The following is an 18217-nucleotide window of genomic DNA, read 5'->3' on the forward strand; positions in this document are numbered from 1 at the left end:
ACTCAATGAGGCACTGACCGAGTCACTGACCGAATCACTGACTGCGGGATGAGACACTGACCGAGTCACCGAGTCACTGCATGACTGAGTCACTGAGTCGCTCAATGAGGCACTGACGGAGTCACTGACCAAGTCACTGAGTTGATGACAGCCACCACGTTGCTCAATGAGTCACTGAGTGATTCACTAACCAAGACATTGACCGAATCACTGACGAGTCACTGACGAGTCACTGACCGAGTCACTGACCGAGTCACTGACTGAATCTGACTGAATCACTGAGTTGCTGATCGAGTCACTGAGTTGTTGACTGAGTCACTGACCGAGTCACACAGTCCAGCTTAACCAGGCAAGCCTACTTTGTTTATGCCATGAGAGACTTAAGCCTCTCTCCAGAACTGTTGTTTTCTCCTGCATAACCATCTTGCCAAAGCTAAATAGAGAAATATTTCAAGGCAAATTTCCCAATGTGAAGAACAAATACTTTGGAAAATCCCTTTGCGAAGCAGGACATTTGGGATGTACAAATCTAAACAATCTCAAGACTAGGATAGGGACCACCTCAGGAAACTGGTACCCTGTTGTCCTTGGCCCACTTCTTCATGACACGGATGATGTATTCCACCTGCGGGTTACTGGTGTTGCGCAAGATTTGGAGGATGTCTCACAGAGTGTTTCTCTGTAGAGGAAAAAAAATGACAAAAATCTAGTGGCTTGAACTTCACTGGGTTTTGTGCACATAAAAATGAAAGCTATTAACAAGATGGACTTTGCGTCGGGATGATGCATTTCAATATTAAGATTTGCCCTTCAAAAAATCACTCGGGTGGGATTTGAACCCATGACTCGACCACCGAGTTTACGAGATTGGTGGTCCAGTGGTAAGATGTCTGCACTAGAAAGCAGGAGGTCATGGGTTCGAGTCCCAACCGAGTGATTTTTTTCCAACTTTCACTCGGGAGGTAACGCACTGAGTAAACAGTGTTTATAAGTCGGTGAAGGGCAAAACCTAATAGTGAAAATGAAAGCTGTTCATAGAATATGGGGACAAAGGAAAAATCCATAAAGATCAATGAATTTAAACTAAAGGGGTAAGAAGTTGAAAAGTATTCATGAAAATTTGTAATAAAAAGCCGTATCCTCTCTGAGTGATCCCTGTTTTATATTTCCCAGGTCTGCATCGTGACTCTGGGCGTGATCCCTGGCTGCATGGCATATGCGGGTTGAGGGCTTCTGACTAGCGCCCCTTTGACAGAGACATTGACAATTAGGGAACCGCCAACATTGGGCTGGATAGCTCAGTTGGTAGAGCACCGGAGTGATATACTAATTGAGATGTAATTGGTCAGTACGCACTGTTTGATTGATGAACTGTGGTCACCTGACTGTCACCTGACCAAAGGTTGAGATCTGATTGGTCAGTGTGCACTGTTTGATTGATGTACTGTAGTCACCTGACCAGAATTTGAGATCTAATTGGTCAGTGTGCACTGCTGATTGACAGAGATGACACCCACCTTGGTTCATGACCAGCAATGATCTGCTGGAATACGCCCACGCACGCCCCTCGCTTGCCTTCCCAGTATTCAGGATTGGGGTCCAATCTTTCCAGGACATCGAAAGCATAGTAGAACTGGCCCATCTACCGACAGAAAAGTTGGAATATGAAAATTGAGAGGAGACCTTGACAATTCCAATTTGAGGTCGAGCAAAAAAACCAGAAGTTTGAATGAAAAGCCTGAATTTTTCGATCATATCCCACCGTGTTGAAATTGTCCAAAAATCAATATTTTAAGCAGTTTGGGATTTTTGGCTATTCTAATATTTTATGATGCCCTCTACATGCTTACCAAAGTTGGGACACAAAAGTGCATCCTTCATTATTCAAGCTAATGACACAAAGTGGTAAATGTGCAATGAATCATTTTTTTCTTTTTTTGACGGGGATTCGTATTCTCGTTGATTTTACACGTGGGAAACAATGTTGCAACCTGACGCCACTTTTGTCTTCACACATCATCTCAATAAAGATCAGTCATTGCAAAAATGTTTCACAAACATGAATCTGGGACTGAGAAACACTTCCAATTTGGTTCAGAAATACTTGGAAAGTTTTCTTGACTCTCCATAGACTTTGTACACAACCGCTGAAGTAGCGTCTGGATACTGCATTCTTTTCTACACATGCGTTATATTTAGATTTATGTCTCCTCTACCATTTGCGCTTGGACGAAGTGACCAATCTGTTTTGTGAAATCGGCTGCAGGTTGAGATTGAGTGACTGGATACTAATTTGGGGCTAATGCCAAAATCTTGACCAAACATCCAACGGACTAAAATAGGGGATGATGATTTACCTTGTAGCCGTCGTTGGCAATGAGCTGCAGCAGGCTGAACGATTCGCCAGACGTCTCCATCTTAAGGTACAACTCCCAGGCTAGTCTGGCCTTACGATTCATGATGTCTGAACAACGAAAACAACACAAAGAAAGGTTATAAATACATAGGATACTGCTGTAAGAAAACACATTGGGGTCCACAAAAGATGGTTCGGTTCAGTGGATGCTCATTTCAGCAATTTTCGGCCAGCAATGCTCAGTGTAACTGTGTACAATATTTGGGAGCCAAGAGGGATGTTCAATGTAGCAAATTTCTGTCGTACAATCTGCTTGAAATGTGATAGAACAAATCCAACATGGCAAATATAGGATTAAGATGTGACGTTTACACGTATGAAACAAACAAACTTCTTACTCCGTTTACTAATTTTTCAAAACATTTAAACAAAACCCGAATTATATAAAAGGGACCTCCGTTCACGCGATCTTCCTTTGAGACAGCCACACATACATGTAGCACAAATAATTAACGTTGTTTTCAAACCTACTTAATTTACAAAACCTTAGAAGCACCTCATAATTGATTACATTTGGGGAACAGGTAGAACATGTTTACTTTATCAACGACTGCCCGCTATTTACTATGTCAACCATTGTTGATTTATCATGTCAATCACCCCGGTCTGCAGATCAGACAAAATGGGTAGGCAAAAGCCACTGTCAATGGCTAAACGTTTAAAACAGTTCGTAAAATATTTGCTCAAGGTTTACAAAATAAAACGCCAAGTCACATCCTTAATATACGATCAGAGCAAGTGCATGCTGGTTATGTCACTGTTAGAGACACGTCAGTCTACCTCACACATGGGCAACATGTGCATCTCCCTAATGCCACTCTGGATTTTCCAGTAGTACATGAAATGCATGCACGCGATGTGTCGTGACTTTAGTTGGACATTTGCTTGTGCAGTCACAATTGTGAGTGCATGGTCAATACATTATGAGTTGAGGCTTAACAGGTAGATTCATTCCCATAATTAGCAACTTTGAAGTTGGAAGAAGAAACGTCATTAACAACTGACGGTAATACTCACAGCATCTTGCCAACCAGAGACACGTGTAGTCATTCTTGATCTTCTCACTCTGAATGAGCATATAAATCTGGAAAACAAGAGAAACGATTAACCCACTCCAATTAATTCATGGTAAAACCAAGTGTTCCCCACCAAAACAGTGGTCTAGGAGGCACAGAAAGATCCCCATCTGGATTTTAGACTTGTTTTTTTTATGCCTATTCGCCCTGAACAAGGCTAAAAGCCACTCCAGATATACAGGGCTACAAGTCAGAGCAAAGCAGCTAAATCAACCACACCATCTCTGCCCTCATAGGTACCCACTTATAAGCCATCAGTGTGGGGGTTTGGTCAGTATCAAATGAGGGGAATAATGCTCATTGTGATTTTTGGCAAGGAATGCACCCCTCTAGTCAAAAAATATGCGACAGCATTGCAGTGGTGGCAGCTTTTTGGGTGCTATCCCTCGTTTTCTTTTTTAAAATGGAGGCCAAAACATGCTTGTAATTACCACATATAATTTATTTGGTTCAAGCATATTGACGTACGGCCATTTTGAATGAAAACACAAATCAAAAGTGATAACACCCAAAAAACTGCCACCACTCACACTGCAAAGCTATCACGCATTCTCCAACTCTAGATATGCCTTTCAAAAAATCGCTATGAGCATTGCTCTTTTCAATCGTCTGGTACCGGTGGCCCATTTTTTGGACCAAAGCTGAGAGCCTATTACTCCTGGGTAGGGACAAGCAATGAGTAAAAAGTGCCTTGCCCAGGGGCACACGCACCACAACCCCAGGCTGGACTCGAACCCACAACCTGCAGCTTTACCCGCAGACCACGAATCCAACGCCCTTAACCACGAGGCCACAGCACTCCACACTCCTCTTGAAGCAGGACAGATCATAGGTTGGAGGGAAATAAGCACCAGGCAAGGAATTCCAAAGAGATGCAGCACGTGGGAAAAAAAGCTATTGCAATATATCTTTTTGTTCTACATCTAGGTATACGGCAACAGTAGATGGATGGGAACAGACAGAAAGTCAAGCTTCTCTCTCAAACAGGGCTGACCATCGGTGGAAATTGATACAAAATCCCACTTTTCTTGAAAATGACAGCACACCAGGTGCCGTTATTTCACAGGATGCTTGAGACTATTATTCACTAACAGTCAAGATAATTCATAATAACTTGGCAGTTTTGGTTTTTGATGTTTGCAAATGAAAGGCGCCATGACTAGTTCCTGATTGGTCGATCCATGGCAACAATGTGGTATTATTAGTTATCCCGCGAGTGCGAGTGGAACACGGAATAATGCAGTGTGTCTGTGTCCCACATTCGGCTGAGTGGTATGTGGGACACAGACGCACTGCATTTTTTGTGTTCCACAAGCGTGAGCGCGATAACAAATTTATCTTTCAGCAAACTTGAGGCACAGTAAGATGAAACACACATGCCGCTGTTCATGTTCGTATGGAATGGCGCGCGCATCTTAGAATAGTGCAATATGCGGAGTGCAGTATGGACTGTGGCCGTGCTACATTGTTATATGTAGCACGGCTTGTTGCCATGGATTCACCAATCAGGATCGAGGATTCAAGTTTATTTGAAGATAATATCTCATATACCATGGTCCATATCACACTCTGCCTATCATACGGACCCAACCATCGCTGAGAACAGACAGTTATCTAAAATACTACATCTGTTAAACAGCTGTGAGTTGGCTGTTGACTTCATGCATATACTTGGGTACACTACATATATCTGTGCATTACTTTCCCCTGACAGAGCTGGCACTCAGGCACTCCCTGTGACCTATGGGTTCTATGCATGACAGATTCTACAAACTGCACTTTGAGGGATGAAAAAGAACAGCTTTTTTTTCGTGGTTTTTCAGCATGGAGACACAATACATTGAACAGCTCAGTGGAACGACGTCAGCTATAAATTATTAGCCCTTAAATTTGGTCCAGTTCATGAAATGATGGCAAATGATCCTATATGCCTTGAACTCAGCTTACTTTCCCGGCTGGTCCTATCTGATTTTGGCGAGCGCTGTGGCTCGTCTGTCGGTGTTCTGGAAGATGGCCTGTATCAGGCTCTTCACGTCACTGGCGCTGAACACCATAGCGAGTGGTCCCTGGAATGACGGAGAGAATCACAGTCTCAAATGTTTAAAGAGAAACTAGACAAGAAGAGGAGTTCCCAACATAAACAATGTTTTTAATTTTAAAGTTGAGCAAAGAGCAGGGGTTGAACCTGTGACCTTCGGATTGCCGTTCCGGTGCTCTACCAACTGAGCTATCCAGCCCAATGTTGGTGGTTTGTCAATGTCTTTGTTCAAGGGGCGCTAGTCAGAAGCCATAATCCTACATATGCCATGTAGCCAGGGATCACGCCCTAAGTCACGATGCTAGCAACATCAGCAATGCTGCAAACCTACAAATACCAAACGGGGATCACTCAGACAAGAAACAACTTTTTTTATTACAAATGGGGAACTGCCAGCATAGGGCTAGATAGTTCAGTTGATCGAGCACTGGAACGACAATCCGGAGGTCATTGGTCCAAACCCCACTCCAGTCAATTTCTTTGTTCAACCTGAAAGAATTTTCCAGCTTATAATTTGAATCTGATTTGTGTTGTATCTCACCTTGCCCTCCGCCCACCTGTCAACAATATCTTGCATGCTGGCATCTAGCATAAACAGCATCTCGCTGAATGACATCCACTGATCAACGGTACTCTGCACCAAAACTGGTTCCTACGCATCAATCAAAATACGAACAGTCAACCTCCTTTACAATAAGGAATACACTTCTACATGGGCGTCGCTAGGATTTTTCTAGAGGGGGGCAACATTTTTTTTGCCCAAAAATACTTGTATTTCTCAACACATTCTCGCTTTATCAGTTTTAGAGGGGGGGCAGGGACATTTTGCCCCCCCCCCAACTCATTAAATTTACACAACACTTTGTCTTCGCGCCTCTTTTTCTTTCTTTCTTTTTTTTTCCTTCTTTTTTTTGTTTTTTTTGGCTTTTCCCCTTGCCCCCCCCCCTCGCGACGCCCATGCACTTCTAGTTGTTTGAAAAGTGGATTTGTGGGCAATTTATGAGCAAATGAAGCATAAGCTTGCAATGGTAATCACGTATCGTTCAAGCGATGCATTATCGGTCGTGTCCATCCTCTGCAACAATATATACAGAGATCATACACTTTTCTAAGCTATGGAGTAGTCTGCTACACACCTAACAAAAACCAAAGTGATTCATTTTTTTAATGTGAACTAATGCACCTCTCAACGGTAATGTGTGGTTTGCATTCAACAGAATGTGCTTGTTAAAAACAAACAACCAACATTTGTGTTTATGTTTGGTATGCACAAAGCAACACACTGTGCATTATTCAACACATGATATACATCACTTTGTGGGCCACCTAACATCTTATCAACAAATTCTGCAACAACAAACAAATTAGATTCAGGAATTGCTTTCTTACCTCATCTTCTCCTGGTTTGATCAAGTGTGGAATTCTGTCTTGCAGTCCCGAGAGTAATGAATGTAACTGCTGCGCATCATCAGCTGAGATGTCCTGTCAAGTTGAGCAATCAAAAAAAATGTTCTAACCAATTAGTGGCAGTATTCCACAAGGATATCACAGACGAAACAAGTGTGAATGCACAATAAGCTCTGGTCACCTTGCATGAAATGATTGTGCATAAAAACAAGCCCGGGCAGCCGTCTCACGTGAAAATCACGAGCTGAAAATTGACCAAAATAAGCCCCCTAAGTTTCCCATCAATATAGCGGGCTACACACTACGTGACTATTAACATTATTAAGCATTATCTTGCCTCCATTTACAAAATTTTCATAAACAACTTTACAAAATGTTACAAACAATTTTTGTTAACTATATCACTGTTTTTGATTGCGAAAATGTTGTAGTTACATTATATTGGAAACTTAGGGAGCTAGCTTTTGCTCAATTTTCCGAGGACAGACATATGCAAAATAGATGCGCATACGCATCGATCAAGACAAATCTCGTTTTCCGATAACTTTCGTCAAGAGTGCATTTACTGACAACGGCATGGCATTTTGTCAATTTTTGGTCAAATAGTTTTGGTCAATTTTTTGGGGACAGACAGACAGACTGACCAACTGACCACCAAGTGACATGTAAAAGCTCCTGCCACAGCTTAACAATAGTCCCTAAGACATGCTGAGTTAGGAATTTGTTGGCAGCCTATGCACTCCATGCACAAGTACCACCTCCACACTTTCAAAAGGAGAGTTCAGGGAGACCACTGGGAGGGACAATCTAATGCATTGCCAACGGCGCCTGACGCCCATGCCAAGACGCCAGAGGTTTGCACAGAATTCAATCAGTTGTGTGTTCTTTACGGCATACCTGCATGAAACAGTCAAATACTTTAGGGATCTTCTCACCTCAAGTGACGAGACTTTCTCCACGATGTGCATGAGTACCACGTTGATTGTAGACATGGCCTTGGTGAAGATGTTACTGGGGAGGATGTCGGTCCAGACTCGCTGGAGGTGACCCAACTGATGGACAACCTGCATTGGGATAAAGACAGGGATGAGATTGCCTCTGAAAGATGCATTCCTTTCGAGACCGGTAATGTCTTTCTCTCAGATTCAAAAGGTCTGATTTCAGACAAAATCGTGCCTGTTAAAGGCTTAATATACAACATTTGCTTTTGCTGTAATTTTCAGAAATGCAAAATGGAGGATTTCTTTAAAGGATTTGGGAAGATTCCTAGCCAAAAAGGCAGAGGTGAAACTTTACTTTGACTTCATTTTTATCAACAAAATTGAATATTTGAATATTCTTATGTGAAAATCCAAGTCCAAGATAAGGCCGAGTAAACCCCCCCCCCCCCAAGATGGTTGATTTTCCAAGATGATGAATTGATCGATGCATTCTCTCGACTCTTTTGCTGGTACAAAATTGTGTCGGAAGGAGCTGTCACCCCTTCTACAAAGGTACAATTTCATTAGAAACAAATACATTGACAATACATTTGTAAATTATTTTGTAAATATATGAATAAAAACAACACAACAAAGGAAGCGAGCAGGAAAAACCCAAGTGGGCCATGGCAAGAAACTGGTTTATTTTTCACTTGGCCTAAAATTTTGGATTGTTGCCGAACCTACTTGTTTAATGGCCCTCTCACACGCCAAGAAGTTGTCGTCAGTCGCTACTTGGTCAAAGCCCTCAGCACCAGACAGACTCTCCACTAATTGATCTCGCTGAATTCTCTGCAACATAGAAGCGGTAACAATAACACAATGAGGAAGGTTATTTTGCTTGAATGTGCACATTTGACATCACATAACATTCAAAGCCAAATTCGCTGCAGGTGACTTGATCTGCAACTCCTGCGATCTGCAGCAAGAATACCTGCTGTGATGTCAAAACTTAGGATTGGTGAATCCAAGAAAGATACACTGGCCTTAACCCTAACCCTCCAGGGTATTCAGGCTAGAAACCCTGCTAAATGCAGCAATGTGTAACACTTGTCAAAATGACATGTCTGCTCTTTCAGCAAGATCTATCAGGTCAAAAATCTCCAGTCAAAACTGCCTCCGAGTCTGTGGTCACTGAATGCAGCAGGATACAACTGTGGCATTTTTCAATGAGACTAGCTTCGATTGTTTTAGAATTGGCCGTCTATGCAATGGTGTTGGTGGCTCAGTGCAGCAAGGTCCCACAGAGGATTACACCTGATGTACAGTGTTAGGGTTAACAAGCGGCTAAGTTCTACATCAATAATTAAACAAGCTCGATCGGATCTTGGAGGCTGCGGGCCAACAAATGCATGTGCAACTTATTTTGACGTTTAACCCCATAGCTGTAGGTCAGATGAAGAGGACACCAGTGACATGTTTTAATGTTTGACCCACAACCAACATGTTGACAGCGCTACTTTTGTCATTTGAGCTTATTTGGAATTTGACAATATCTTAACCTTGACCCCATGATGACCTTTAACCCCAGTTTGGTCATGTGACATGGTGGGGCTGGGCTACTGATACTTTTGACAAAGTTGGGTTAAAATCTGTCAAAGTATGTAGGAGCAACAGACAATGTCAACGTTTGTTACTAACTGACTAACGAACGAACTAACTAGCGAACGGACTAACGGAGAGACATGATGATTTGTTGAGCTGCTAGCCGCTGCTAAAAACTCAGTGCTGAAGATTAGTCCGACTGAAATATTGGGAGGTACAGTAGAAACCCAACATGTGTTGACTGGGTACAAATGAGAAAAAATAGGCTGCTATTTTTTTTACCATTTGAGCCAAGAAACATTCGGATGCCAGCTTCCTGAAGACAGAAATTAGGTCGACAAACATGGACGTGCCATCACAGAGGGGCGGGGGTAAGGATTGACGATACTGATGGCCCAGCGTCAACAGGTGATGGGCGATGTACATGCAGTTGTTGTGGTGGAGAGCGCACACCTGGGGTAGCTTTTGCTGTTTCACAGGAAAAATGAGAAAAAATAATGCAGAATTCAAGATTTCTGTAAAGCAATTGTAAGACAATATCAATATTACTTTGGTTGTTGATTTCATCCTTGCTTTAACAAGTTCAAGTTGAGATTATTTTGACAAGAACGGAACGAAGAGCGGGATATATTTTCACTCGACCTCAAGCCAGGCGGGTTGAAGCCATCACCCACGGGCAGCACACTCATATTTCCAGCCTCGCTTGCTGCAAGCGGGTCGCTGACAGATATTTCCGGCCTTGCTCCCTGTGTGTTTATCTGTCATCTTTGCGTGTATACATGGCGTCCGGCATGAACTGGTTTAAGGAACATGGGAATATTTGCCTTTGGTGGAATTTTTTTTTGGGGGGGGGGGGCTCAATATTGCTCAAAATCTTAAGAAGGGTGCATAACAACTAACTTGTTGACATTTCAGCTCAGTGGTTACTATACATTTTGAGAAAACAGAGAAAATGTTTGCACAATTTTAGGGGTCTCATAACTGGATTTCATTGCTAACACATGAAAAATATGTGCCAGCGGGCACACTTTCTAAAAGCACCTTCACTGATTATTTTCTTCTGAATGATACCAGGCAGAATAGTTTCAATCATAAGTTATTTGTTACCGGTCCTATCTTCACTTTGAGCTAGGATTTTCTCGTTAAATCAATAGGTATGTTTCGGGATAATTGCAAATGTCCCTATGTGCCATTAACAACCCAAGTTAGCAATTCGTCATGTTCGTGCAACAAGGTCGTATCTCCTAAAATGGGCCGTACGAAAAACGCGAGTTTCAGAACGTCAAAAGGTCGTATCTTACTTAAAATAACCCGGATGTAACACACAAAGTCAACAGACGTTGAGATACAACGTTTTTACACTGAGTTTATTCGTGCAAGATACAACTTTTTTGCCGAATGGAGTTACGACCTTATTGCACTGACACGACAAATTCATATTTTGTTAGTGTATTTTAAACACGGGTAGCATTTGCTTTTGCAAAGTTTGGATCTTCATTGGATCACAGTTGACAGGTTGAGATTTTCAACCCGGGTTGAGAGGCTCTAGTGTAAAAAGGCCTTTAGTGACTACTCATGTTCACTTCTGACTCATGTTCACTACATGTTCACATTTTCATGACACAGACTTGGACTCTATTTATTCGTGCATTTGTTGAAAATAAACTGGCCAAATTATTTACAAAAATTAGGCCTACTCGGTGAAAAATTAGTAATGGTACAAAATCTTCCCATAAAATGTGTCAGTTGCCCCACAAAGTGATATATCGTGTGCACGAGGTCCATAGATGATCTGTCACTTTGTGGTGCACCTGAAAAATTGTTACATCTGACATAATATCATTTTGAAGAAAAACTGCATATTGAAAAAGTCTTCTTTTTTCCAATGGTCTTTTGACTAATCTCCAAGACAATCTTTGAGCACCTATCTCTGCATTTCGGACAGTTTGTTTTTAGCAACTATGACATTTAGCACATGACAGTGAAATTCAGAAGTACCGAATGACCGTTTAAAGAAGTCTAGAAGTTGACTCACCAGACTATCTCTGTGGTATGTGGGTACGACATCACAAAATATCTCAAACATGTTTCGCACTGTGTAGAACAGCTGGATGGCACTGCAAACATACAAATAAGACATTAGCAAAAATCCTTTACACTATGTGGGTTAATGTTGAATATATTGCGTACACTGACCTACAAAATGTTCAACACAATTCAATTTGCCTGGACAAAAGGCAAGAGGGTTGTGGGTTTGAATTCAGTCGCTGGTCATATGTTGGGCAAGCCACTTCATCCCCACTTGACTCTCTTAAACCAGGAGTACAAATGGGTACCGGCATTAGCTGAGGAGTAACTAAAGATGGACCAGCATCCCATCCAGGGTGAATAGAAATATTCCCGGTCATTTCATGCAAAGGAAACCATAGATAAATGGTGGCCTGATGGGCCATATTGGCTCACGACAGACTTTACTTTACTATAAACACATCAGATCAGGCAGTTGACATGGGTGGCGCAGTGCGTAAAGCACTTGCCTCTCACCGCTGTGGCCTGGGTTCGATTCCCGGATCGGGTAATATGTGAGTAGAGTTGCTCATTAATTCTCTCCTGTGCCACGAGGGTCATACGATGACTGCTTGAGGCCCTTGTACATAACATGCCTTCGGCTCAACCACGTTGCAGCCGTGTCCTTCACAATTCAGCTTCTGCTGCGAGTAAGGATGATTAGCCCCCTAAATTAATCTATGTCCAACTCACCATTGTGGTGTGTTACTAGCAGCTTCTTGTAATGTCTGGTAGGCTAGATTAACAAGACACTCTATGCTTTCACTGACTGCACACTCAGGCAGTGCAAAGATACCCTCGCTGACGTGGCACTTGTCCTGAAAGAAGTAAAAAAATATGCATTGCAAGTGTCCTCAAGTGAAATTGAATATTTAAAGGGAATATACAACATTTGCAAACATCGAAAAACAAAACTAGCATTTTTTACGCAACACCTTACTAGGATGTTGGTAAATGACAGTCTAAAGCATCCTGTAAAATTATGGCACCTGGTGTCAAGTCATTTTCAAGAAAATGGTATTTTTGTACACATTTCCAACGGTGGTCGGCCGACCACCGTTGGAAAAACCTAACTATTTTTCAACTACTGCTCCAAATTTACTATTTTTTTCAGTCCAAATTTTGTTTGCTATTGGTTACATGTTCATGAACGGATGCAGGCCAGCTAGACTGGTTCCCTTACCTTACAATTTCCGACATCTATAAATTGATCCATTTTATCTTTAGCGGAGTCAGGGAACCAGACTACTTAAACAATATTTGTTTTTCTTGGTTTTTCAAGCATTTTCGAACACAAAACTTCAAACATGTCACTTAAACAATAATGGATCTATTATACTAACCCCTCAAATAGTTCATTTCTGAAAATTACAGCAAAAGCCAATGATGTACATTCCCTTTAATATGATAAGTTCATTCAACACATTTCAACAAAAAATATTTCAATTAATGTTTTAAACTTGCAAGAACTCTTAAAGGCTGATTAGAATGACAAAATCAAATCCAGTTTAGTCTTGAAGCGCACAATTTCCAACAAATTCTAACCTTGGCATCTTGTATTTGATCTTTGACGTTCTTGTTGTCAACCTTCATTGTACCGACTCTCTTTGTATTGTGCAGCTCTCTCTTCATCAGCTTGCGGGCTTCAACTATCAGCTCTTGACACTTGCAAAAAGGAAATAAACCAAACATAAACAATGTCAGGGATGTAGTCAAGTACATCACAAGTCCAGTCACAAGTCCAGTCACAAGTAAATCACAAGTCCAGTCACAAGTAAATCACAAGTCCAGTCACAAGTCCAGTCACAAGTCCAGTCACAAGTCCATCACAAGTCCATCACAAGTCCAGTCACAAGTCCAAACAAACTGAATGTTGCTATTAAAGAAATGTTGCCACAACATATTGAGAAGTACCTTAAAAAAAATAATTCACCTTTTTGTTAGCAAAGTGGACATTGACATCTCTGGCGTAGGTCAGCAGTGGAGAAGCAGTTTCTGCAATAAACCCTGAATAAGAGAAATTCTCTGCTATTTCAAATATTCAGCTTCAAGGCAGTGTTTATTTCATTATTTATATGAGGCTTCCAGCGGTCAAAAATAAATCAGCGTATTGTATGCTTTTGTGAAACGAACCAAGATAGCAATCATTTGGAAATTCTCCGGCGCGCCCTCATCCAGGCATTTTTGCTGGAAACTCACAGTTGTCAACCACTCAACAGAGCGTAGTGCGCGGTACCGTTGAACAAAGACGCCCACGCAGCGAGCATGCAGCGCGCAGCAGGCCAGATATATGCGCACTGTTGTAAACAATTACAATGGCAGCTTCCAATAGTCTGACGAAAAAGGAGAAATGAAGACAGTGTCTTGAATTGTATTTCTAGCGAATTAAGTCAGCTCGATATAAAAAATAATAATATAGGATGGCTTTTTTGGGGGGGGATACAAGAATATATTGTCTTCGACTCGTGCAATATTGTCATAGCTCATGCAATATATTCTTGTATCCACCTCAAAGCCATCCAATATTATATAAATATTCTGTATGATTATTTGTTTTGGTTTGCTGTGTAACTGCTGACTAACCTGTTTTCCGTAGAGAAGCTTCAAATCCCTTGGTAGCCGTGATGACAGCTTTGTATTCATTGAGCTAAAATGGTGAATATGATAAAATAAACAAATTAACAAATGTTATCATACACTATTTCTGTAAATACATTTTCAAACATGAATATTCACTTCACAGCATTAAATGTGCAGACTTCTTTTTTTTTTTATTCACATACACCACAAAATCACAAGTGAATTTTATTGTTTCTACCAAATTGGCACAATTCCATCACTGAAAACCTCCCGGTTCGATTTTCAGTGTTTTAATTTCTAGAATAATTTTTTACCCTCAAATTTTCCATTTAAGATTTTCAAATAATATTCTAATAAAATAAACTTTAAAGGGGCACTAGGTCCTGAAATCCCCGAAAATTTCAGGTTTTGGATTGTTTACTTATCCTACAATAAACTCCAGCTAAGACGGCACTCTCGGGACCAGAGAATTTGTGACGACTTACGCGAATGTCGGCTTCTGCTGCAAGTCGTCATTTTGCCGACTTACACAAATACACAAATTAAATCACAAATACACAAATTAAATAGATCGCGAGGGGAGCTCTCGGAATTGAACGGGAAATTTCACTTTTCATCCGACTCGTAAGCAAACTTCAGCACCTTGATTTTAATCATCGATCTCTCCTTGTACCTCAGGTGGCGTATCTAGTAATTTGAAGGCTGTTTTGAGGTAAATCTGATGTTTTTATTTGCCAAAGTTGTGTTTTTTGGGGGGTCAACGGCGGTCGGCAGAATAGTGCCGCGCAACTTTTCTCATGGTTTCTAGAGAATCGCCACCAAAATCATTGAAAAATTTATACGATAAAAAGTCGATTTATACTAGCTTCGTAAATGCCTGTTGCATCGTATGAGGTATGAATTATGGAATCTGGGTCGGGATAATATAGGGAAAAGGGACCGTTTTTGTAATGCACTGGGGATACAGAGTCCGGGATTTCGGGACTCTTACGACCCGGTACTTTTAACGTAGTTGTGACTCCAGGGGGGTCAGACAAGTCGACCGTTGAGACAACTCGACTCGGGACAAGTCGACCGTTGAGACAACTCGACCATTGAGACAACTCGACCGTATGTGTGATAAATGGAAAGACAAATCGACCGCTGAGACAAGTCGACCGTTGAGTCAAGTCGACTCACTTGTTTTGGGGCCTAGTTTTGGGGATAGTACTGGGGATTTTGACGGCAGCTGATCGCCGATTTGGAGTTATGACACATGAGTTTTTTTGTTGCATCTCAAAAAAAAAAACTGAGCCGATATAGCGCAGTGAATTGACCGTGCACATCGTCCGTTTTTCCGGGCCACGCGCATCCCCGGTCAACGTGGCCGTACCGTGCATGGTGACGTCGTTTTTGCCGGGCCTGTGCGCGCACTTATCCCTGGTCAATGTGGCCGTGCCGTGCACGGTGGCATTGTTTTTGCCGGGCCTGTAAGCCCACTTGCCGCGCCGGTCAATGTGCCCGCGTGCCGGGCCGGGCCCGGTCCTCGCATGCAGGGCGCGCCGGCCCAACGCGCCGGCCACCGGATCGGAGCGCGCCTCTGTGCATCGAGTATGCCCGTGCTGTGCCCGAGTTCTGCCACAGATGGCAACTTTTTCCGCTCCACGTGTATACATTTTCATTGAGTCGAGCTGTCTCAACGGTCGAGTTGTCCCGAGTTGAGTTGTCAAACCGGGCGACTTGTCTCAAGGGTCGAGTTGTCTCAACGGTCGACTTGTCCCGAGTCGAGTTGTCTCAACGGTCGACTTGCCCGACATTCGACTCCAGCTCTAATGCGATAGGCATTAGGGCTGAAGTTACTCAAGCTAAGTTACATCATGGGACTATGTCATTGCCAATTACCCCTAGAACTTAGCTGGAGTAACTCCAGCTGACATGCTCATAATATTCATTCACATGTATCGCTGGAGTGTGGTAGCAAGAGACCCTAAAAAAATGGCCTCTCAAAAATTGTTCATTTTCACCTCTAATATCCCACCTCGGATTTCATTTACATACCTCGTAGATTCAGCAGTCATTCACAGAGCCTAATGATCGACTTGAAACGACCATACAAAAAAACGTCTGGTGAGGTCAGGAAGATCACTGGTGGAGCTGTTGAGCTGGGAACTGATGTCTCCCTGAATACCAACAAAAAATAAAGATACCAAATTGACTTCTTTTGACAATAAAAAATAACATCTTAACCAGTTTGCATCAGAGGACGTGATAAGACGTACTGGCTGTTTTTATGCACAGGCAGGGCTGATGGATTTTCTAGGGTTAAAAGGTCAAAATTGCCTCCACTCACCTCCGGGTAACATTCTGCTTTTGCACACACACAAAAGTCTGAGAAGTCATACAGGCCAGACTGTGTGTTGATCTTGAATTGGCCGTTGTGCATGGCCAATTGTTTGACAATTTACGTTCCAGTGCACACCTCAAAGTATTGAACCATATGAGGTTTCGGCACAAAGTGGGACGCTTGGGTAAAAAGAACCCCTATGCCAAATATCAGGCCAAAATATTTTCATGAAAAAAATGCATCATTTTACCAACTTGCTGTGCTCACATTTGTATGGCCCTTAGCACAGAGATTACTCCAGTGTGTGGCCATAGAATAGGCTAGGTTTTTACCAATGGTGCAATAAGTGATAACTACAGACACCAATGCCTGTCTCATCAGACAGCCCCACATACCTAGTCTAGGGGCTAGACGTTATTATGGTTTGATACGCGATAACCCCTGCAGCGATAACCCGCCGCAAGAGGGAGCTCTCACTCATGACCAACCAATATCACCCACCATCAAAACTTTCTACATGCAGTTTACCATTACTTTTATATAGACATGAGGCTAGGATATTTCCAGGTTTTAGTGAAATTCATCCAATTGCCTTTAAATTCTGTTATACAAAATTACATAAAGACCCTGAGAAATCTTCACCATGGAGAACATCGTGAACTCTTAATAGAGCACAAACTGTATTATCATTATCGAGAGTTGAATGCTTAGAGAGCAAACTCACCACAAATCCAAAATGTCTTGGGAGGTTTTGGATCTCAATCTTGAAGATCTCTGAGGTGAAGTGCTGTTGTGTCCGATAGTGATAAGGATCCGTTATAGCAGCGCCAGTCACTGGTACGTCAGAGGTGCTGGTGGAATGGTTATCTTGTGGGTCAAGACCTGATAGACAAAAACGAACAATTAAAAAACCAACTCCAATCAGAGAAAATAAATTTACTTTGATTTTTTTTAAGCATGAGATATTTGTAAGTTTAATTATGAGTTTTCAAGTGAGACACTGCACAACAAAATCAGTTCACACTGACAAACAGATCAATGAATTGCAAATTTTGAATAAAAACATCCCAAAGTTGAATACTGTTAATATAGATGTACAACAATTGTACACAGTACCTGAAAAAAAAATTAATGCTTTAAAATATGAACCTCTTTGTAAAGTTAGAGATAAACCTATATATAAATATCTTAATTTGGACGGTTCCCAAAAATGACCAATTTCTACAAGCTGCTGTTGTGTGCGCAATTCAAAACTGCCAAGCACAAATAATGCTACGTACTATCACCATTCTGGTATTTGAACTAGTATGCTTTTCTGATACTTGATACTTTATTGATGCCTCATAATATTTTGATATTTTTATTTGCCTTTTTTAATGGGCTTTGTATTAATCAACAAAAGAATGAATCAAATTAGGTTTTGCCCTTCACCGATGTATAATCACTGTATACTCAGTGTGGTACCTCCTGAGTAAAAGTTGGAAAAAAATCACTCGGGTGGGACTCAAACCCACAACCTCCTACTTTCTAGTGCAGACATCTTACCACTCGACCACCGAGCTGGTTGGTTCAAATCTGATGTACATAGCAGCGGGTACTGCATTAACTATTCATAAAATGGATAGTCGGTGAAGGGCAAAACCCAATTTGATTTACATCACCCCGATGCAAAATTCCATCTTAAGCCGTGTCCGCACTGGACTTTTTTTTTGGAAGGTTTTACCGAGATGATGGTAAAATGAGAAATGGTCAAATGTGACCACATCCGCACTTGGACTTTCGACA

The 18217-nt window shown here is 41.8% G+C and overlaps 2 protein-coding genes across 8 annotated transcripts in view; both read right to left on the reverse strand.

Moving 5' to 3' along the window:
- LOC119742859 (intraflagellar transport protein 56-like) lies at positions 1-5453 on the reverse strand. The gene is made up of 4 exons (XM_038219080.1): positions 5440-5453; positions 3434-3500; positions 1518-1642; positions 1-679 (listed from the first exon to the last, which is right to left on the reverse strand). The coding sequence occupies exons 2-4, from the start codon at positions 3464-3466 to the stop codon at positions 601-603; spliced, it is 237 nt and encodes a 78-aa protein (XP_038075008.1). The 5' UTR covers positions 3467-3500; positions 5440-5453; the 3' UTR covers positions 1-600.
- The window catches only part of LOC119742858 (centromere/kinetochore protein zw10 homolog), a 27710-nt gene continuing 14937 nt past the window's right edge, over positions 5445-18217 (reverse strand). For 3 of the 7 annotated variants that reach the window (XM_038219073.1, XM_038219074.1, XM_038219072.1), the window contains exons 3-13: positions 14113-14176; positions 13463-13536; positions 13075-13194; positions 12223-12347; positions 11498-11579; positions 9745-9930; positions 8605-8709; positions 7873-8001; positions 6920-7012; positions 6072-6182; positions 5445-5558 (exon numbers count right to left, since the gene is read on the reverse strand). In XM_038219073.1, the coding sequence (XP_038075001.1) occupies positions 5454-5558; positions 6072-6182; positions 6920-7012; positions 7873-8001; positions 8605-8709; positions 9745-9930; positions 11498-11579; positions 12223-12347; positions 13075-13194; positions 13463-13536; positions 14113-14176 (1194 nt within the window). In that variant the 3' untranslated portion in view covers positions 5445-5453. Of the gene's footprint in view, positions 5559-6071; positions 6183-6919; positions 7013-7872; positions 8002-8604; positions 8710-9744; positions 9931-11497; positions 11580-12222; positions 12348-13074; positions 13195-13462; positions 13537-14112; positions 14177-16146; positions 16269-17156; positions 17200-18217 lie in introns of those variants that run through there. The other 4 variants (XM_038219078.1, XM_038219077.1, XM_038219075.1 and 1 more) reach the window with 4 other exon arrangements.

Source organism: Patiria miniata, unplaced genomic scaffold, assembly GCF_015706575.1.
Source record: "Patiria miniata isolate m_02_andy unplaced genomic scaffold, ASM1570657v1 HiC_scaffold_6, whole genome shotgun sequence".
NCBI classification, from domain to species: domain Eukaryota; kingdom Metazoa; phylum Echinodermata; class Asteroidea; order Valvatida; family Asterinidae; genus Patiria; species Patiria miniata.